Genomic DNA, 22,336 nt, shown 5'->3' on the forward strand with positions numbered 1-22,336 from the left:
CATCTGAAATGAACCTTCTTTTCAATCCTTCCACTACCTTGGCATTCTTGGGAAGAATACCTGCATATGTTTACCTTACAGCATCAACTGGACAAATAACAAAATTAACATCTGGACTGGTTCCATGCTTCTTAAAAGATCCTACTCCATATGTATTTCTTTATGGATAAGGAAAGTAGACCTGACCATCTGATCATTTAATTAATTCATTTAACACCACTTAAAATGCCATCCTTGCATTGCCTCCGAGATTCTTTGATTGGAGAGTTCAGTGCATAAGCAAAGCAACTCAAAAATACTTGGACCATTGTGTGTGTCCAACATGCACATAGAGACAGCCTCATAGTCAGTATATTTCTACTTTGGTTTTTGATTGTTCTTTTGATCTGTCTGTAGCTTTTTGACTCATTTGAAGAAACACAGTTCATATATTCAAATATTCAAATTTAGACTTTACCTTATAAAATTCAAATCTTTCCCAAAGCATTATTCTTTTAAAAAACCCGACAGTTTTCTCTGAAATAATATTACCAGATTTTCACCATTTCCATGGATGGAAGCTTACAGTTCCAGTCATAGCAAAATATGTAAAGATGTTTTTATAAACACAAGATACTGGATTTTTGTCTCTTCCTCCCAAAATTGATTAAAAGAATGATGCATTATTAAAATGGAAATCTGACAACAATTTAAAATTTCAAAACAAGAGAAACATACTGCAACAAAAACTATTATGCAAAATATTAGGCTAATTAGGGTAAAAATAAACAGCAACTAGCATTTTAATGTATGTAAATAAGAAGCCCAGAGGATACAAAATTTACAGTGTAACTGCACAGTAGTTGTATAATACCATATAATTTATGGAACCACAGAATCACAGAATACGCTGAGTTGGAAGAGACCCACAAGGATCATCGAGTTCCACTCCTGTCCCTGCACAGGACCATCCCCAAGAGTCACATCATGTGCCTGAGAGTATTGTCCAGTGCTTCCTGAACTTTGTCAATCTTGGTACTGGGACCACTTCCCTGGGGAGCTTGTTCAGTGCCCAGCTACCCTCTGGGTGAAGAACCTTTTGTTAATATGCAATCTAAATCTCCCCTGACTCAACTTCAGGCCATTCCTTTGGGTCCTGTCACTGGTCACCACAGAGAAGACATCAGGTCCTGCCCCTCCTCTTCCGCTCATGAGGAAGTTGTAGATTGCAGTGAAGTCTCCCGTCAGTCTCCTCTTCTCCAGGCTGAACACAAGTGACCTCAGCCACCCCTCATTCGGCTTCTTCACAAGGTCCTTTACCATCTTCATTGCCCTCCTTTGGATACTCTCTAGGAGCTTAATATCTTTCTTACATTGGGGTGCCCAAAACTTCCACAATATTCAAGGTGAGGCCTCACCAGTGCAGAGTAGAGCAGGACAATCACCTTCCATGAGCGGCTGGTGATCTCATTCCACAGTCTGTATGTACATCTGGGTTTGTTCCATCCCAGGTGCAGAATCTGCCGCTTCCCCATGTTGAACTTCATACAGTTGGTGATTGCCCAGTCCTCTGATTTGTTGAGGTCTCTCTGCAGGGCCACCCTGCCTTAAAGGGAGTCAACAGCTCGTCCAAGATTTGTATCATCTGCAAACTTACTTAGCATCCCTTGCAGTCCTGTGTCCAAGTAATTTACGAAGATGTTGAAGAGCACAGGGCCTAAGATGGAGCCCTGCAGAACCCCACTAGTGACAGGTCACCAGTCTGATGTTACCCCATTCATAATTACACTCTGTGCTTGACCCATGAGCCAAGAGGGAATAGGGAATTGGGTAATCGAGTTACCTCAGTGGCAAAGAGAAATATTACTGCCTTGTTGCACTGACAGTGTGCTTAGAAAGTAATACATTGGAAATAATCTCTATAATGACATCAAATGAACATACTCACATGCACATTCTGGGTAATACTGTGTAATAATTTCTACCTTTTCAGTAAACAATATGTGCCATGTGTTTGTGAGATTTTCCTGTATTCATAGAACTGATGTAACAGTGACATGAAACAGGCCCATTCTGCTGCCAGAATATATCTACATATACACACATAGGCACACATACAGAGGCACAGAACTGTATCAGAACAAATTCTCACACAATTATCAATGAAAATTAAGACTTAATTCTAAATATATATTTAAATTTAATTTTCCAGTAGATTAGACTACTATTATAGACATTCATTTAAAATGGAAAAAGCAAAATGGTGAGTTGAATATGAGTAACCAGTGTGCCCTGGCAGCCAGGAGGGCCAGCAATGTCCTGGGGTGCATCAAGTCAGTCAAGAGAGGTGATTATCCCACTCAACACTGCACTGGTATGTTCCCACCTTGAGTACTGTGTGCAGTTTTGGGCACCACGATATAAGAAAGGTACAAAGCTATAGAACAGTGTCCAAAGGAGGGCTACAAAAATGGGGAAGAGTCTAGAGGGAAGGCCATATGAGGAGCAGCTGAGATCACTTGGCTTGTTCATCCTGGAGAAGAGAATGAGGGCAGACCCATTCTTACAAGGAAAAGCGGAGAGGCAGGTATCAATCTCCTCTCTGGTGACCCGTGACAGGACCCAAGGGAATAGCATGTGGCTGTGTCTGGGGAGTTAGGTTGCATATTAGGAAAAGGTTCTTCATCCAGGGGGTGGTTCGGTACTGGAACAGGCTCCCCAGGGAAGTGGTCATGGCACTAAGTCTGCCAGAGTTCAAGAATTTTTGGACAATGCTCTCAGGCCCATGATGTGATTTTTGCGGCTGTCCTGTGTAGGGTCAGGAGTTGAACTTTGATGATCCTTGTAGATCCCTTCCAACTCCATGGTTCTGTGTTTGAAATGAGAGCATGAAAATCAACTTTTGGCTGAGCCCTTCAAGGTGCATCAGGCATGCAGGTCCATATGGTTTCTTTGGCAGTAAGTGTGGACATGCAGTACCTGACCCATGCCTCTGACTGATCAAAGCTCCCAGCAAGAACTATGGTATTTTATTCATGTTCTGTGTGGCAGTTTTCACCAGAAGCTACAAAAGTTCCTACAAAAGCATCCTGTTTTCCCAATGCTTGCTGATCTTCACTACCTTTTGAGAATAAAGCTTGAAATTAGCTTAGAAGAATCACATGTGAAGAATCACGTAAGTGTAAATGTCATAATATTATTTAGTCTAATACTAGATTTTTCTCTATTTTTTGGAAAAGCATTTTAAATCAATTGGATTTTCTACTGTAGACATCTTGGTGACTGCCCAGTCCTCTAATGGAGGGAGGAATTTTCACACATTAAAATAGTGATAAATGTAATACATATGTATGTATATACATGCATGTATAAATAGATATACATACATATACATGTATAGATACATATGTATTTTTAAAACCTGAGCCATGCCATTTTATTGAAGGCAACAGTCTTGATTAGAGTGCACTTCTCCAATAGTTTTGGGGTACCAAGTGACATGCTGCCAACACTGAATAAAAGCGCAAATTCTCTTGTGTCTAATCTCTGGCCAGGGAGGGTCCTCATTTCCCTTCTCATACGGGATCAGCATCACATTGCAGTCTGAAATAGAACTTAGGCCTGTATTATGAAATTTCTAGTATGGAGGTTCCAGCCTCTTCACCTATGATCTAGATAATTAAATTATGGTATTGTTTTTTGTTAGATGAAAACTTCAGATGCCATTAGTCTCTCATTTTTACCCACACTCAGTTCTGTCAGGTGTTTGAAGAGGGTGATACCTTGGTCGTTTGAGGATTGAGGCCAGTGTCTCAGTTACATTTCGTTTACTCACAAGAGTGGCATATATTGAATCGCTGTTGTCTCAGTCACTTAATAGTTTTCATTGGTTTTAAGTATTCCAATCTAAAGGCAAAAATAAATGTTACTGAAATTTTCCAATTTCCAAGTTGTTTGTATTTACAGTATGCTGTTAATACAATGGAATTCTGTATTTTATGCAGTTTTCCCAAGACCCTTGAATCCTATTAATTAGTATTAGCAATTATGATTTTTTGCAATGGGTTCTCTTTTACATTACAAAAAATGATGGCATGTAAAGATTCTCTTCCACTCTTTCTACATTCTACTCTTGAATGTACTTGCAATACATGTGAGAAAACCATCATGAATAGTGTAAAGGCACAGATGAATGAACTGGCTGATTAGAATATTATTCAAGTGATGCATTCTTGGAGGCATAGCTTCCCAAAAAAGAAGTTTCCCTTGAAATAATGTCCTGATTTGTTTTAGGCTATTTGATCATTCCATGGAAGGATTCAAAAACTGGGAGTTCATGACTACTCACTGCTGGAGTGAAAAAGCCGCAGGTGACTGGATCTTGGAAATCTGTGACACTCCATCTCAGCTGAGAAATTTCAAGACTCCAGGTATGACTGTAACCTTTATTTGGGCTCTGTGAATTCTGAAGAATGCTTCCTATTTTCCACCTTTTATTTACACCTGAAACATCTCATTGGTTTTATTGTGAGGGCAGAGTTGGTAAGAGCATTATTCTTAATTTCAGTTATCAATGCAGTCTTCATTTTTATGTCGCTGTTCTTTGCCATTTAAGACACATGGTTCACTTTTATTCTGAACTTATTCCTGGTTTCCAGGAAAATTTCATGAGGATAGAGGGTAAAATGCCCTCTTTCTTGCAGTTGCATGTCTTGACTCAAAGAATAGAAAGAGATGTTGGCCATTTAGAGCTACATCATACTAGGCAGATTCGTGTGCCATCTGACAGGTTACCAAGAGTCAGTGCTTTAAAGAAAGCCAAATGTTTACTAGTCACAGTTTTCAAGGAAAAAGATCCAAAACTGCACAAAACCTCATGTGCCACAGTTAAATGAAATTATGGTGTCTCCATTTGTGTTCTTGAATGTTGAATATAGATTTATCAGACAGGTCTTCAACACAAGTTAGAGCTGCCCAGAGTTACTCTGCTGTAGGAGTTTTGCCTGTGACTTTCATGACTGATATAGGGCCCCTATTTACTTGACCTGTACCAACTGTATAGGGCCCAGGGATTTATTTTCATGTTCTTTTTCTTTGCTTTATATTTATTAGCCTACCCATAAGAAAAAGTGGCATTTATAATTTTTTACATAACTAAAAAATCTCACTTTACAAGAGAAAGAAATTCACAACCTTACCACTGGTAGGTTGCATGGTGCTCCCGCGTGTATGGACAGAGTGGTCAGACCTGGCATTTATCCATTTATGGATGTGCTCCTAGAAGAATTTTTGGGGCTGCAGGCATTTTTTCTTCTTTTAATTCCCACTTCACAGTTCAGTTTCATTCACATATTTCAGTATCAGCTCTTTGAAAGAAATGGAGACTGAGATAAGTGCTTTAAAAGAGGCTCAGGGGAGTACATGCTTACTTATATTTGCTGTATAAGAAATTATGAGAGGTAAGCATATACTTTTGGATTTACTGAAAATTCAAACTTTAAAAACTGTTTTGAAATAAGTATATTATACACAGGCAAAAATGCCACTTTTTATGTACGAACAGTGAATATAGTCCCTCCTTTGGAATCCCACATCAAAGTAAGTGGAAACCCTTTAATAAAAATATTCAAAGGTAAAATGTCATTTAAGCAAATAATCTAGATTAAAACAGTTTAGAGAGATGAATACTACTGATTTATTGGAAGTCATTTATCACTAAATCTAAGTTAACACTGACTGGATGGCATGTCAGAATGTCATAACATTGAAAGTGGCAAATCTAGTTGATTACTGATTCCTGATAAATAAAAGCTAATTGTAAGAATTGTGCTATGAAATATATTTAGGATTACAATGACATTACCAATAAACTTAGTTTATAATTGTTGTAGTTTAACCCCAGCTGACAAATAAGTACCAGGCAGCTGCTTGCTTACCACCCCCCATCCAGTGGGATGGGGAGGAGAAGCAGAAAAAGGTAAAACCTGTGGATTGAAATAAGAACAGTTTAATAATGGAAATAAAGTAAAATACAATCATAGTGATGATAATAATAATAACATAGTAATAGTAGTAATAGTAATGAAAATGGAGATAAAAAAAGAGAGAAGGTAATAAGAAAAACACATGATGCATAATACAGTTGTTTGCCACCCACTGACAGATGCCAGACTCTAACTACCATCATCAGCTCCCAGCTATCTACCCCCAGTTAACATACTGGACATGACATTCTATGTTATGGAATATCTCTTTGGCTATTCTTTTTTATCTATTGTGACCATGCTTCCTCCCAGCTTCTTGTGCACCTGGTTGCTGGCAGATCATGGGAAACTGTAAAGTCCTTGACTTAAAGTAAGCACTACTTAGCAACAACTAAAACATCAGTGCATTATCAGTGCTATTCTCATTCTAAATCCAGTACACAGCACTGTACCAACTTCTGGGAAATAAATTAACTCCCAGCTGAAACCAGAACAATAATTCAGTGAAATAAAGGAGACATTCCATCTGAGGCAGCTAAATAAACTCACAAAGCAGTAAGTTTTCTGATTTCCTAAAAATAGATTCTGAATTCTAAGACATAGATGTTAACTTGAAGTATTTGAAGGTATAAAAATATATCTCTGTGAACTCATTAATAGAGGATATTAAAGTATGTTTGTTCTTAACTTGGTAGGTTATTGGAAGTCATTAAAATTATTCAAATGAGCCTTGTTAAGTATAAGTATTTCTGTTGTTTCTACTACATGAAAAAGCATACATTAAGAAACGTTGATTAAAATGTGAACTGAAGTGCTTAAAGGCTTTGAGTTTAAAATCAGAAAGTCTAGCATGATAGGCCATGTACATGTAGTTGACTATTCTAGAAGAATATTAATTGTTTCAATTCTACTTTGGCTGAGAAAGGCCCATTAATGTTTCTGTCACCAGATATAGGGATGAAGTACTTTGTCTTCCTCTTGATTGAAATTTGGCTTGTTAAATTAATCAGATTGGAATGAAGCCTTTGTGTAGTTCACCTGTTCAAGGTAAATGTGCCTTCCTAGGAGGTCAGGGTGTCCAGTCACTCCTGCAACTTACAGACTCAGTGGGACTATTTCCATCATAACTTAGAGCAAACCAGGGCACAGGAGGAATTCTAATGTATGATCACAGAGTTGTCCAGTCTTCTTCCTATTCTTGCTAGTACATAGCCCAAACTCATTTGTCTTTATATGTTTTGTTTTGGACAAAAATAAACCTACTCATTTGAAAATTATGACAAAATGGAAGTGCAGATTTTATGCTGTGTAGATGATTTTCTGTCTAAAAAATCTTAGCACACAGATCAGTCTCACTCAAGTGCTGGTGTTAATTTTGAGAGAGAATTTTAGTTCTTTATTTCTACTCTACTGTAGCTCTGGTAAAGGCGCGGCGCTATCACCGCCGAGACCCGGGTTCGATTCCCAGTCAGGGCCACTCCCGGGCAGATGGAGCTGGTTAGCCCTTAAAGGCAACCCACCTACGTCCTAAGGACCTCGCTGCCACCGTCCAAGCTCGCTTGGCCCCGGCAGATGAACCTTAGGATTAAAGGGTGGGCTCAGTTCCGCGCACACTGTGTCTCACCTAAAAAATCCAATGCGCAGGCTGGAAGGTGTAAAGACCTTCCCCGGATCTTCACTCGTGAAGACTGGCCATTACTGTAGCTCTTGTCATGTTCTGATAGCCAGTCTCAACTTTTTAGGAAGGTTTTTCTGTGTTGCTGTTAAAAATCATCTTCTCTTATTGACTGACTCAGTTGTCTGCATAACCTGATTTTAATTTTTTTAGCATAGTAAACCAGCAGTCATAAGCCAAAAATTTTGAAAAGCTTTTACATAATATTAGGCTAATAAGTCCCTAATGAAGACCAAGATAATGTATGATTTTCAAAATTCCTGATCACTGAACAACTTTTGGTTTATGGTAACTATTTACAATATGACCAGTGTTATTTAAATGTTATCTGTATAGTCATTATCTGCTGAACTTTAAGCACAACCTTTTGAAAATCTTGATTATCACCCCTTAGAGCTCTGGAAGGAAACACCAGCATTGCCTGTATTTCCAATTTCATTTTATCACCACTGATCACTTGGCACAATAGCTTTACAGTGGTGAAAGATTCTTAGCCAGGTGATGTTAATTGCACCACTGAAGGAGAAGCAAAGTTTCCAGAACACTAAAAAGGGGTACTCATTAAATGCATTTGGAAAAGCAGCGGTAGACTATAAGCAGAACTGCTCAGGGATTCACGAGGAGATGTGGTGTTTTGAGGTTTTTTTAAATTTGTAGTGCTTTAGAATTTGATAGAGGGGAGTCATTCAGCAAAAACTAAGTAGTTTAATTTTAATCAGATTACTGAAAAGAGACAAAAACCAATGTTTTTCAACTCTATCGTGCACTTTTTATTCCTGACACATCCAGGAACATCTCAGGTGTGACGGACAAGTTAGGGTAGCTCTTCACCTTCATGAGTACCAGAAAGCAGTGGTTCATCCAACAGGCATGAAGAAAAACCACAGAGCAATGCATTTCAGCTCTTCCCTTGTTCTCTCTTTCTTGGCACACACACCCTTCACTAAAAAAGAGGTAGCATGGAGCTATTTTGCAGATTTTCAGTCTGGGCTATTCTCCAGATGTATTTTGCAGCCTTTTTACATCAACAGGACAGTCTCAAAGTGGCCAGCTACATTTCCAACTTTACACTTCAGAGCCTGTTCCTGCACACTCCAGGTTTACATATATAGTTGCATAGATCTTACCAATTTATTGGTTTCAATACTTTATATATATTCTTCTCAATACTGCAGTGGCTAATCTCATGGAACTGATTTCTTTTGCTCTGTAAGAACTAAAGCCTAAACATGCAACCCTTGAAGAAAAAGTCCAGTAAGGGCAGGGGATTTGCAGAGAGTAGATCTGCCCAACTAGAGTGAATGGAGTAAGCTGATCTAAAGGAATCCTGCTGGAGAGCTTACTCTCTGCTTTCTTTTAACCACAATGTGAAATGCTGCTTGTGAGACTATTTAGGTTTTTACATGCATTTGGATACAGTGGTTGTGAATTTGCATCCTGATTCACTATATACTGTCTAGTAATACATCCCCCATCTTTTTAGAGCAGTGTTTGCCTTCTGATGGAAGCTGTTTAGTAACATTTCTGTTCAAAAAGATTTGGAAGTGCCTGTCATATATTAGTGGTGGATAAACTCAGCTGTTGGGCATTTTGGGATTAGTCTCCACACAGAACAGAACATGAAATAAAAGGTGCTTATGATGCCTCTCCAGTTTATCACACTTGATATCTCCATCATACTTCTTTCTTGTTTGTGTTTTGTGCATGTGTTTGTTTAGAAATTGAAAGGTCATATAATTAAGAGTTGCCATTTTCATGTAATCAAACTGAGAACAAAGAGTCAATGTGTCATCATATTCCTGCACTGGCAAAGTAATGCTACACCTGTTACCTGTAAAGAAATACAGAGTGCAGTTCATAAAACTAGTGCATGTGATTTCTGCATTTAATTCTGTAGAGTTTATGGAGGTGGACATGTGTTTACTGTGAAACATTGTGATATGCCCTGTCTCCTCTACATACAATATGGGACCTTTGTTACACATACTAAATACAAGCAGGGTAAAGGATTATTCTAGCCAAACTAAATGATGGAATCAGCCAAAAATGGGAAAAGAAAGGTTTTGGTCTAAATGTGGATACTTCATTTATTCATTTCAAAAGTGTATGTGTCTGTTGATCTACTTAGTTATTGAAATCATTTCATTGTGCAAATTAAATCAACCTTGAGGCATATTCATTTCTTTGATGGCAAGTCACATGAATTTCTCCGGCAGCTACTCTCCTGAGAGACCCTGCATAATTCCCCTTACTGCCTTTTTGCATTACATGTACATTTGAAGTTAAACTGGCCACTTCTGTTAGGGATAACAAAAAGTCCTTCTATAAATACATTAATAACAAAAGGAGGGGCAAAGAAAACCTCCATTCTTTGATGGACTCGGAGGGAAACATAGTTAATAGAGATGAGGAGAAGGCTGAGGTACTTAACACCTACTTTGCCTCAGTTTTTACCAGTAAGACAGGTGGCCCTCAAGGCGACTGGCCTCTGGAGCTGGTAGACAGAGAGAGGAAACCAAATAGCCCCCCTGTATTCCAGGAGGAAATAGTTAGTGACTTACTGAGCCACCTGGATCCTCACAAGTCTATGGGACCAGATGGGATCCATCCTAGGGTAATGAGGGAGCTGGCAGAAGAGCTTGCCAAGCCGCTCTCCATTATCTTCCAACAGTCCTGGCTCACTGGGGAGGTCCCACATGATTGGAAGTTGGCAAATATCACCCCAATCCATAAAAAAGGCTGCAAGGCTGACCCTGGTAACTACAGGCCTGTCAGCCTGACCTCGATGCCTGGCAGAGTTATGGAGCAGATCATCCTGTGTGCAATCACACAGCACCTACAGGATGGACAAGGGATCAGACCCAGCCAGCACGGGTTTAGGAGAGGCAGATCCTGCTTGACCAACCTGATCTCCTTTTACGATCAGGTGACTCACCTGGTGGACGAGGGGAAGGCTGTGGATGTGGTCTATCTGGACTTCAGCAAAGCCTTTGACACTGTCTCCCATAATATACTCCTGGAAAAGCTGGCAGCCCATGGCTTGGACAGGGGCACTCTGTGCTGGGTTAAGAACTGGCTGGAGGGCCGGGCCCAGAGAGTGCTGGTGAATGGGGCTGCATCCAGCTGGCGGCCGGTCACCAGTGGTGTCCCCCAGGGATCAGTGCTGGGCCCAGTCCTGTTTAACATCTTTATCGATGACCTAGATGAGGGGATTGAGTCCATCATCAGCAAATTTGCTGATGACACCAAGTTGGGAGGGAGTGTCAACCTACCAGAAGGCAGGAGGGCTCTGCAGAGGGACCTGGATAGACTGGAGAGATGGGCTGACTCCAATGGGATGAGGTTCAACAAGGCCAAGTGCCAGGTCCTGCACTTTGGCCACAACAACCCCCTGCAGCGCTACAGGCTGGGCACAGAGTGGCTGGAGAGCAGCCAGGTGGAAAGGGACCTGGGGGTGCTGATCGACAGGAGGCTGAACATGAGCCAGCAGTGTGCCCAGGTGGCCAAGAAGGCCAATGGCATCCTGGCCTGCATCAAGAACAGTGTGGCCAGCAGGAGCAGGGAAGTGATCCTTCCCCTGTACTCTGCGTTGGTGAGGCCACACCTTGAGTATTGTGTTCAGCTCTGGGCCCCTCAGTTCAGGAAGGATATTGAGGTGCTGGAGCGGGTCCAGAGAAGAGCAACCAGGCTGGTGAAGGGACTTGAGCACAAGTCCTATGAGGAGAGGCTGAGGGAGCTGGGATTGTTTAGTCTAGAGAAGAGAAGGCTTAGAGGTGACCTCATCACTCTCTTCAACTACCTGAAGGGAAGTTATAGCCAGGTGGGGGTTGGTCTCTTCTCCCAGGCAACCAACAACAGGACAAGGGGCCATGGGCTCAAGCTCTGCCAGGGGAGGTTTAGGTTAGATGTTAGGAAGAAATTCTTTACAGAGAGGGTGATCAGGCATTGGAACGGCCTGCCCAGAGAGGTGGTGGATTCACCATCCCTGGAAGTTTTTAAAAAGAGATTGGACATGGCCCTTAGTGCCATGATATAGTAATTAGAGTTGGATCAGGGGTTGGACTTGATGATCTTGGAGGTCTTTTCCAACCCATTCTATTCTATGATTCTATGATTCAAAGTGACAGTTCTTGTTGCAGTAATATTAGTACAAGACCTTCCATATGTGTAAAGTCCAGACACAATACACTTAGGAGCATCTGTGGTTATTTTTAGTGGGTTCTTGCAAATATTTTGACCAACGTTCTGGTCATAGTATAAAATATACTCTTGGGAAGTTAGGTGAGCTTTGGCTTATAATCAAGACAAGGATGAAAAGATCTGAATAATGTAACAAAACACACATTTTTTGATTACACTCAATATGTTATGGTTTATGTACTGTAGATGTGGGTTAAAAGACAAAAGGACAGAGACTGGACATGGAGAAGCTCTGTCTTTGAAAGGGCTGTAGAGATGACTGCATACCTGGTTAAAAATGAGCTCCCTATGTGACTTCTTTTCTAAAAAGAAAAGTGCTATTAAGGACCCAGCTGGATCACTCTAAAGGACTTCAAGATGGAACTTGATTCCCACATGTCTATATAGGAAGAAAAGACGTGATTTGAGTCTTTTTAATCTATTGGGGCTTTAAGACCTTATGTATGTGGATAAGAAACAACAGATTGAAAATAAGGTGCATGCGGTTTTTACAGCCAAGGTAATTAGCCAGTAGTTTGGCCAGAGGTGTGGTAGTCTCATCACAGAAGTTAATTTGTTTAATTAAAAGTCTCTTTAAAGAAAGTAATATTTTGATTCGGCTGTGAAAAGCTGGAAGCTACTGTGTGACACAGCTGATGTGTGATGAGTCTCTGATCTGTAGTTTCTTCTCTATAACTGAATATAGAGCAGAGAAGATTTTATATGACATTTAGAAATTTCTGTCCCAGAAAGATTAAATCAGGTTGGCAAAAGACATGGAAATAACAGAGATTCCCCTCTTTAGCTCTAGTATAAACTATTTAAAACAATTGGTCTATGATCTGTCAGGTAGTGGGCTTACTTATTGTTGCTGATTTCTTTCTGTTCTGATGGAAATTTGACATTCACAACTAGCTATTTCAACACAGATAAATACAAACAAGAGAACAGAATTATATAAAATTTATGTTCCACTTTTCAAGCTGGAATGTGGGGTTTATGCATCATTACTTTAGGCATTATTTCAGGCCTGAGTCCTTCTGCTGTTCCTCCAAATTAATTCACCAGGTAGTATAGATAGAAAGGTGGGGACAGGAAGTCTGTCCTTTGTGTTCTGACTGCCTGAATTGATGACTTGATACATCTTTACCTTTTTATTCTTCCCCAAAAGAAAACTTATCAAAAAGCTAGATAATGCTTTGGGCAGCCAAACAATATTTTTTTTCCTTCACTCATGTATTAAGAGGATAAAATGTTAGTGATGATCACAGACTATACAGTGATATATCTGCCAAATAACTGGGGCAAATAAATAAGAAATTATGCTGGTTTGAGGGGACACTGATAATCTTCCCTGGAGATTTTAAAAAAAGCTATTTCCTGTTCATCAAGTTGTATCCTATAAGTCAGTGAAAAGTACTCTTGTGTAACCCCTTTCTTAAGTCACAATTCTAAATACAGCTACTTAGCTAAAAGATCTCAAACAATAAATAATTACTGCACAATTAATAATGCTCTGAGATTGAAAGTGATATCCAGAGCAAAACCACCTTGTTGAGTTCAATATGCATATTCCAAATAACTGTATGCCCAAAGGTTTTGTTATTTATTGTTTATATTGAGTTCAACCCAAGGTGCAGATCTACAAGACATTGGCATGAAATGAAAATATAGTGTAAAGATCTGATTGAAGAAAATATGCTTTCTCAGTTTATAGTGAAACACTGAAGACATTTATTTGAAAAGCAATGTCATCTGTACCTACTCACAACATCATGCTTGAAAGTGGTATGGTTTTGTAAGAAACAGTTCTGAAACTAGTTTTTAAAATACTTCCAGGCAAATTGAAAGAGTGGTCCTTAGTACTGTATGGAACATCCATCCAGCCTTACTCACCAAGAAATGATTTTCCGAAAGTGGAAAGGGTGCGCTCTAGTCCAGCTGAAGACCCTACAGAAGATTATGCAACAGACGACTATTCAGGTGTGTACATTCATTGACTCTGAGCATTTACTGAACACTTAATAGCTGAAGGATGACCTGAGAGCCTGCATATGTAAAATGTTCTGTGAATCGGATTCTTCATTGAAAATGAGAAGTATTTGTTTCACAACTTAAAGTGAGGTATTTTCATTTCATCCTTATGAGTAAGCATAGAGTTACATAGTATTAAGCTACAATTAACATACTATGAAGAATGCAGTGTTTTGCATATAAGTGTACAAAGCTATATATGCATATATATGCACATATATGTATATATGTGTGTGTATATATATATATATATGAAGAACATTAACTTCTAATCTGTGTTGTTTCTCACTGATCCCTATAGAGGTGTTTCAACCTTGTCATTAGACTTTAATAGCGTTAGATTTTCAGCACTGCAGAATAAGTCAAGTTGGCAGTTTCCCACAGGTAATCCACCATTAGGAGCACCATTGACATTCTCCTTCCAGAGCATGTCATTTCCACACTCTCTGTTTTAAATGGAGAGCTGCAGTAGTCCTTGTTTTAATAGGTGATGAAACACTACTATCTCTGATGTAAAGATCACTACCTTAAGTTTTTATGTGAACCAAACTCACTTTACTTCAAGTTTAGCTACTAGATGAAATTTGAAGGTGGCTGGCAAATTCATTTCATTCAAGAGAAAGCAGTGATCCTGAAAGTTGTAACTTCACCCACAGGCATTGTTCTTCTGCATAAAGGCAGGAGTTGATGGTTCTCTCCTCCCATAACAGGAAGGATCTATTTGAAAACTGTAAGCACAGAATCATAGAATATCTCAAGTTGGAACGACTCCATAAGGATCATCAAGTCCAACATGAGTGTGGGTGAGATGGAAGCCTTGCTAATCAGCAAGTACTACCTTAGGTTTTTGCAGAGTGTAGCAAACAGAGCATTGGGACCCTTGGTGTCTAGTTCATTGGGTCTTGGACCAGTTGTTACCCAGTTGGTATCCTGAGTAGCGACTGAACATTATGTGCATAATTTATGCTGACCTGCTTTTTATAAGTGATTTTGCTAACCATTCCTAATTATGATTTACAGAAGCCTTTGCATATTTGAAATAAAATGCAGAATTATTTGTTACCACTTGGGAAAGCATCAGTTTGGATCCAGAAGTAGTTTCTGTTTGATAAATTCTATAGAGGATGCCCCACCTGCTAAAAATTATAAATCACTGTGAATAAATAGTAAGACTAGGATTGCGTGGTCTTTAGGTACTAAAAAAGACTTTCTTTTTCTTTCTTTTTCCTTTCTCTTTTTTTTTTTCTCTTTATTTGTGTCTGAGTGTCCCATCACCTGGCCAGCACCACAGGTCCCTGTGCCCTCTGTTTTGCAGAGGGTCAGCAGTTCACGGCTCTTGGCCTGGGCCCTGTGCCACCCCCAAGTTCAATCTGCAGCTTGCACTGCAGTTTACAAACCAAGCTACCTGTACTGAATGTATTCCTCAACACAGGGAAACAAAGTAATTAAATTTCTGCAATAAAATACCATATTTTAAAGTTTGAGAAGTATTAAATGAGAAGTTCTAATCCCTTCCTCCCTCTTTATTCTGGTTTTATTACAGGTCCCTGCAATGCAGAGTGTAGTAAAGTAGGGTGTGATGGGCCAGGACCAGATCATTGTACTGACTGTCTTCACTATTACTACAAATCTAAGAACAACACAAGGTAAGGTGAAGAGAAAAAACCCTTTACTTCATTGATTTCTTAGTGTATATCCTAACTTACATTCCTCTTCTCTGCCACAGTCATTTTCCAATGAATTTGAAACATTTCCTTAACTAAAGAAACCCTAGCTAATCAGAATTCAGAGTACAGCTTTCAAACACCCTTCACCTTTTTTTTTCCATAAGAGACTCTCTCTATCTATTTATATATTTATATATTTATATATAACCCTAATAGCTACTACAGCTTCTGTGATGAACTGAAAAAGACAGGATGAAATATAGATGATCAAATAAGATACTGTATGAGTACCTGACAAGGCATTTGCTAGTGAGATAGCATATACTGTAGGGAAATAAATGTGGGAAGAGGCAGCTTGACACAATGCTTTTGAAGGGTTACAACTACTAAACATAAGATCATTAGAAAAGCAACAATGCTGAGAAATACTTCTGCTTTCCAGTCATGGTCCAGGAATGTGGTGGTAGGTTATTTCATTAACGACTCTGCCTTCTCTTCCCTGCTGTCTGCAGGATCTGTGTTTCGACCTGCCCACCTGGTCACTACAATGCAGACAAGAAACGATGTAAAAAATGCTCACCCAATTGTGAAACCTGTGTTGGAGGCCATAATGACCAGTGCATGACCTGTAAATCTGGCTACTACCTGAATGAAGTAACCAATAGCTGTATTACCAACTGTCCCGATGGGTTTTACCTGGATAAGAGTTAGTATTTCTTGTTGGTTTTGTATTGTGGGCTACAGAATTTGATGTGGGGAGAGATTGGTGGAATGCTTATGAGCAGGAAAAGTGTATGTTGATGTATCTATCTCTTACTCTGTTCTTATTATATTGTTGCCAAGTGTGATCAAGAATCTGCTGAAAAATGTTCCATTATTTTAAAAACCATGCTTAGTGGCAGGATATCTTTTCATCTGGGAGTGGCTGGCAGTAACAGTATCAGAATTGAGGCAGTTCAAGAGTAAATCAGCTGAAGGACAGAACAGATTATCATTATTCTGGAAGTGGACAGGCAGCACCCACATTCTGACAATGAGTCATTCCCCATTCACTCAAATTCAAATGATATGGCACCAGAAGTGAGAGCTCAGGGGTCAACCATGTCCACTGAACTGGAACTGTAAGAAAAATAGGCTCTTCAGATGTAAAACTGCATTGCAAATAACGTTTCTGACATTTGAACGCCTCCAGTTATGTGACAGCCCAAGAGCAGTAATCCTCTGCCATGATTGATACCTACCTTCAGCTTCCTCCTGTGACTGCCGAGAGACTGTGTTTAATTTCCAGCTTTGGCTAGCAAAAATACTTATACAACATTAAAACATGTGCTTAAAACTGCAGTGACTTTGGTTATCTTAAGACACTCCTTAGAAGATAAATATGTTGTCAGGAGCTTTGTTCATCTAGGTGCCTAGCCTTTTGATTTCTTGTCACAGAGCTGTGTGTTTATTTTTGAGAATTAGTAAAAACAGGTCGTACCTTAATTTTTCCATTTTTGGTACGTGAGAACTACAATAAAGGTAATTCCTTTCTACACAATTAAAATGAATAGATGAACATTTAGGATTAAGTGGGAAAATCAGGTTTTTCTTAAACAGGTACATGTAACTGAATCTCAAAAGACAGCAGGGCTGAAGAAATAGAGGCATTTATTAAAGAAGGGAGCTCTTGACATAAAAAGATAGGTGTTAAGTAATTCATGTATTTACTTTGTTAAGATGAGATCTGTTTGTGCAGGTCTGTCTTTTAGCACCAAATCAGGAAGAGGGGACAGACTGCTTGCAGGACAGCCTCTGGAACACATGGCATGTCATTACTGCGTATCGCTGTTATATGAGAAGATTATTTAAGTCCATGTTATAAATTTAAAATGTTTAGGAAACTTTATAATGACCTTAAAACGTATTTTTCTCAGGGTGCAGCTATAAGTTCAGATGCATAGAAATATGGCAAACCATTCAATGTTTGATGAAAAAAGGTAATGATAAGCAGACTTTAGCTATTTTAGTCTAGCTTGATGATGTCAAATTAGAAAACAGTAAGTCATGCAATATTATATTCATACAGTTTTATCAAATAAAACTGATCAAGGTTTTCTGGGCTTTCTTCTTTTATAGATAAGATTGTTTGTCGAAAATGTAGTGAAAACTGTAAGACCTGTGTTGAATTCCAGATCTGCACAGAATGTAGACATGGCCTAAGGTAAGTAAATTATGGATGTCACTAAACATGTTACCAGAAGAGGTATACAAGGCTGTGGATACTCAATGAAGAACATGTGATAGCTATTTAACCTTGAGTGGCCTTTATGTCAACTGTTACAATGCTGTTTAGTCTGTAATATAATATTTTCAAGTGTATCCTTTCGGCTAACAACGGATTTTTAGAAGGCCTTTCGTTTCAGGTAATACAAAAGTCACAGTCATGTGGAAAGCTGCCTTCTTCACTTCTTTGACCTACAGTATGTCAGTCAAGGGTTATTTTAGAGGTAGAGCTGATGAATTATACTAATTTTTCTAATTCATTCATTTGGTAGTCAGAAATTATTTTCTTTTCTTTATTGTATTTGTTCTTATATCCAGTCATTCACTTACCTCAAGTACCTCGGGCTCAATTCTATACTGTATAGTGTTCACATATTTTAAACAGCACTAGAGATTTTTTTTCTTCATAGGGGAACTTAATCATTCTTGAAAATGACAGGTAAAACCTACAAAACAGCAGTACACATTTCAGGCTTCTTTATGAATAAATAACCTTTTGATCTAAGCAGCAAAAGTCAAAAATCTTGCAACATTCATGACGGAATGTATTCTGGCTTAGTGCCACAAAAAATATGAAGTCAGTATTCAGTATGTATAGGGATTCTTCTTTCAGAATATGAGCTTTGTGTTAATGTTTTAACACTGAGGTTTTAGCCCCCAGTAAAGTAGATTTTCATGTCTTAGTAAAAGCTGAATGTTTGCTTCTAGAATATCAGTAGCTGGATTCCTTTATTGAAATTGAAATACGAAAAAAAAATCAAAAGAACCCAACCTTCAATTTTTTTGAGCAATTTTAGCAAACTGAGAGTAAATTTTGGTAACATTTTTAAAAAACACCATCTGTTAGGTGATAAATGGAGCCTTGCAGGACATGCATTTCATACTACATAGTTCTTCAAATCTTTCAGCATTTTCTTGTCAGAGTAACCAATGGGCAGAGCCTTCTTTGAGTGGGTCTTGAGAGGCCTGGGTTCCACTGTTGCTCCATTACTCCATTAATGGCACGCTAAATAAACATGGGCAAATAATTAGTTTTCCCATCTGTAAAAACATGCTAATGCTATGTGCCTTGTAAAGCTCTTTGAGGTGTGTGACTGAGGAAAAATAACAGGAAAGCAAGAGTTGTTAGTTCTGTTGAACTGGTAGTTTACTCTCTAAACTGGGACTGTATAGACTCTTGAAAATTTCCAGTGGTGCTGAGTGTACCTGACTTTTGCTGGATCCAGTCTGTGAAACATGTTAGCACTCAGGGTGGTAAACCCCAGAGCTGAAGAACATTTTTAGAGAAAGTGTTAAGTTGGATGAACATTCCACAGAAGATGGTAAACATGGCAGAGAAGTCTTAGTTCAAAAAATGAATAAATTAAAAAAATAAATTAAAAAACAAACACAAAAACAAACTGCTATAGGCACCTTATAACACAAAAGCAATAAACAGCTACTTAGAAGAATACATGAAAATGTGACTCTCTGTGTTAATTTTTTCCTTCTGTTACTTTTGTGCTCTGTAAATAGTGCCTGCAGGCAGAATACCTCCAACTGTAATCTAGACAAATCTCACAAGACACACAGAACTGGCATTCAGTTAGGAGGTTTCAAGGGAAACTGCTGTTGCAGATAGAGGTTGTGATTTCTTTCACTGTGAATGTGTTCTTAACCTGTGCTGTAGCATAGTATCAGGAGATGCTGATGGTCATTCAGAGAAGCATGAGCATTAACAAGTCCCTTAGCATTTTTTTTAATACGGTGTGCCAAATTCCTCATGGATAATTACATTTTACATGCCTGAATCCTTAGTGGTCTTTGTCATTGTTCATTTTTTGTCTGTCCCCTGTTACTTCATAGTATTTACAAGGAGTTTGTAAACAACTTCTGTGTTTCCCCATGGGCACAACTGCTTTTCATTCCCACTTGAAGTGATTGATGTCTCTGAATTTATAAAATATGTCCAATGAAGGAAGGTGTTGAATTGGACTATGTGGGCTGTTCTTGGATTAAAAGAAAACTACTGGATTGTGCATGACTTGTTGTCGCCTGTTGCTGTTATCTGCCCAAACACTGTGCATTTTTTCCTTTTTACAATAGCTTACATGGCACTAAATGTGCTATCCGCTGTGAAGAAGGAAAATACCATAACGGCAAAGAATGTGAAACATGCCACCGGTCCTGTGCAACATGTGCAGGTACCCCATCATCTGTATAATTTTCATTCCTGTATGATTTTAGCTCTGATTTTATTCCACTGTATCACTGTTACAGTATAGCATGATTATAGTATGTGAAAACTTCATTCTTTTGGTAGCTTTTTAATATATTTTAATACGGCAAACTTGTTTCAGCTAGCATGGAAATCAAGGTTTTTAATTTAATGAGTTTATATATTCCTTTTTTGTTTGGTTGGTTTGGGTTCTTTGGATTTTTTTTAATTTTTTTTTTTTGAATTCTGATAGAGCTTATTGTGATTTTCAGTAATGCCCTCCATTTGCTAGATTTTGTATGGGGCTTTAGAAATACAAAGAGTCATTTATTTCAGGAAAAGATACACTGAGATTATGTAATGTTGTTTATTCTAACAATACATACATTCTAACAATTTCTCTGTGGTCTAAGGTGCTGGAGTAGATGCCTGTATAAACTGCACACAGGGTTATTTTATGGAAGATGGAAGATGTGTGCAGTCCTGTAGTAGTGGTTATTACCTTGATCACTCTACTGAAAGTGGATACAAAAGCTGCAAAAGGTATGATCAGTGGCTAATGTGTCTGAAGTTTGGCAGCATGTTAGCTATTACTCTGTTGAAAAAGATAACATTTATGAGAAGATAAAATACTGTTGACTTAAAAGGTAGAAAAATGTATTGCATGCTAAGCAGGTGATGGAAAAGCTATTATTATTGTCGTTGCTATTATTTTTGCTGTTATTGTTATTTATTTTAATCTGATCTATATTCATACAGCTCTTCTGAAAGCATTTTTTCTTGACTTGACTTGACTTTTCTTGACTTGACTTTTCTTGTAAAGTTTTCTTTAAAGTGTGACCTTCATTTTAAACAATCTCCAGTGAAAAAGTATAAAATTTACTAATTTGATAGAGAATCAGCATTTCTTAATAGCAAACAAGAATAGTCAAACTAGGTTTTTTTTAATTGCGAGTTAATTACTATTTGTAAAGACTATTTTAGTTCTTACACTGCACATTCACAAACATAGCACAAGTATATTTCTAAAGTACTGTCTGGGATAGCTTATCTGACTTAGTGTACAAAAGGCTGGAGAAATCTTGGACAAAGTTGTGCTGTGTAAGGAAGGGATTTTTTTTTTATTCCATTCATTGTTAAACAAATATCATTTGTTGCCCTTTGGAGTCACTGACTCACTTTGAATTCAGGGTGGGAAGGGAGTCACCATGTGTTTAAGTATATTCCACACCAAAAAAAAAAATCAAAATGCAATGAAAATGCAATCGAGTCAGATGGGTGATGGAAGGATTGGGCAGCAAGTAAGTCAAGCTTTAGCTTATGCCTTTTTGGCGCATGTGTGCACAATCAGTTTAGTACTTTTGTTGATTATTTCTGCGTAGTTCCAAAACACGAGAATAATGCAGCTATTTAGTAAAAAAGTTTGAATAGAAAGTTGTTGATGGAAAGGAGCAGGACTAGGTTGCAGGGGTAGCTAATTTTTTATCATCCTAATTATTAGTAGTAGCAATATTGTAGCACCTGATAGCTCTAGAAACAGCAAACAATCCTTTTCAATACAGAAAAGGTATTTAGAAACTTGTATTTGGTGAGACCTGAAGACCAGCTGCTGACGTTGTCTTTCAGATGTGATGCCAGCTGTTTGGATTGTAGTGGTCAAGGAGACAGAAACTGTACAAGCTGTCCAAGTGGCTATAACCTAGACACTGGTGCCTGCGTGATGGGAACAGTATGCAAGGATGGTAAGTGCTATTCTCTGCAAAGACCCATTTTACCACTGCCAGCTTCTTTTTTTACATGTATTGGGTCGGTTTGGTCTGTTTCTTTTCTTCTTTTAGTGTTGGTTTAAAGTCTAAGTTACATTTTTTAAGTTTTTCAGGTGTACGAAAAGGAGAACACTACATTTGCATGTAGATTAGTCACATCCACTTTACTTGAATTTTCCAAATATCATTTTTTACCCCTACCGACAACCTGTTTTCCTTCCTTACCATTTTTTCAAAGCCAGTGCTTTCAACAGATTTTTATATGAAGACCCTAGAGTACTATTAATAGAATTACATTTATCTATTTCACCACTTTAGCTGTGAAAATGCTGGTAAGTAAAAACGATTTAAAGTGCCTGCAGTATTGCTTGAATTATGTGAAAGGGTAATGAGAACAAAAGAATTCTGAAATAAGGAGCATACAATTTAGGGTGATCTGAACTTCCTCCAAACTCTTTGTGGCAACCAAGATAGCATTCTTACTGCATATGATTGGCATAATTATTCACTAATACTCATTCCTTCTAAATGTCACAATTACAGAGACACCTAGATAACACTATGCTTCCCTGAAGATGTTACCATGTGAA

At 38.4% G+C, this 22,336-nt stretch overlaps 1 protein-coding gene across 3 annotated transcripts in view; it reads left to right on the forward strand.

Annotated features, from left to right (window-relative positions):
* The window catches only part of PCSK5 (proprotein convertase subtilisin/kexin type 5), a 233,342-nt gene that overhangs the window by 155,361 nt on the left and 55,645 nt on the right, over positions 1-22,336 (forward strand). For 2 of the 3 annotated variants that reach the window (XM_050329291.1, XM_050329292.1), the window contains exons 13-20: positions 4,273-4,409; positions 13,657-13,800; positions 15,395-15,497; positions 16,031-16,224; positions 17,637-17,721; positions 19,869-19,966; positions 20,394-20,523; positions 21,607-21,722. In XM_050329291.1, the coding sequence (XP_050185248.1) occupies positions 4,273-4,409; positions 13,657-13,800; positions 15,395-15,497; positions 16,031-16,224; positions 17,637-17,721; positions 19,869-19,966; positions 20,394-20,523; positions 21,607-21,722 (1,007 nt within the window). Of the gene's footprint in view, positions 1-4,272; positions 4,410-13,656; positions 13,801-14,561; positions 14,658-15,394; positions 15,498-16,030; positions 16,225-17,636; positions 17,722-19,868; positions 19,967-20,393; positions 20,524-21,606; positions 21,723-22,336 lie in introns of those variants that run through there. The other variant, XM_050329293.1, reaches the window with a different exon arrangement.

This window comes from Myiozetetes cayanensis, unplaced genomic scaffold (genome assembly GCF_022539395.1).
Source record: "Myiozetetes cayanensis isolate MyiCay16 unplaced genomic scaffold, myiCay2020 scf4, whole genome shotgun sequence".
Classification (NCBI taxonomy): domain Eukaryota; kingdom Metazoa; phylum Chordata; class Aves; order Passeriformes; family Tyrannidae; genus Myiozetetes; species Myiozetetes cayanensis.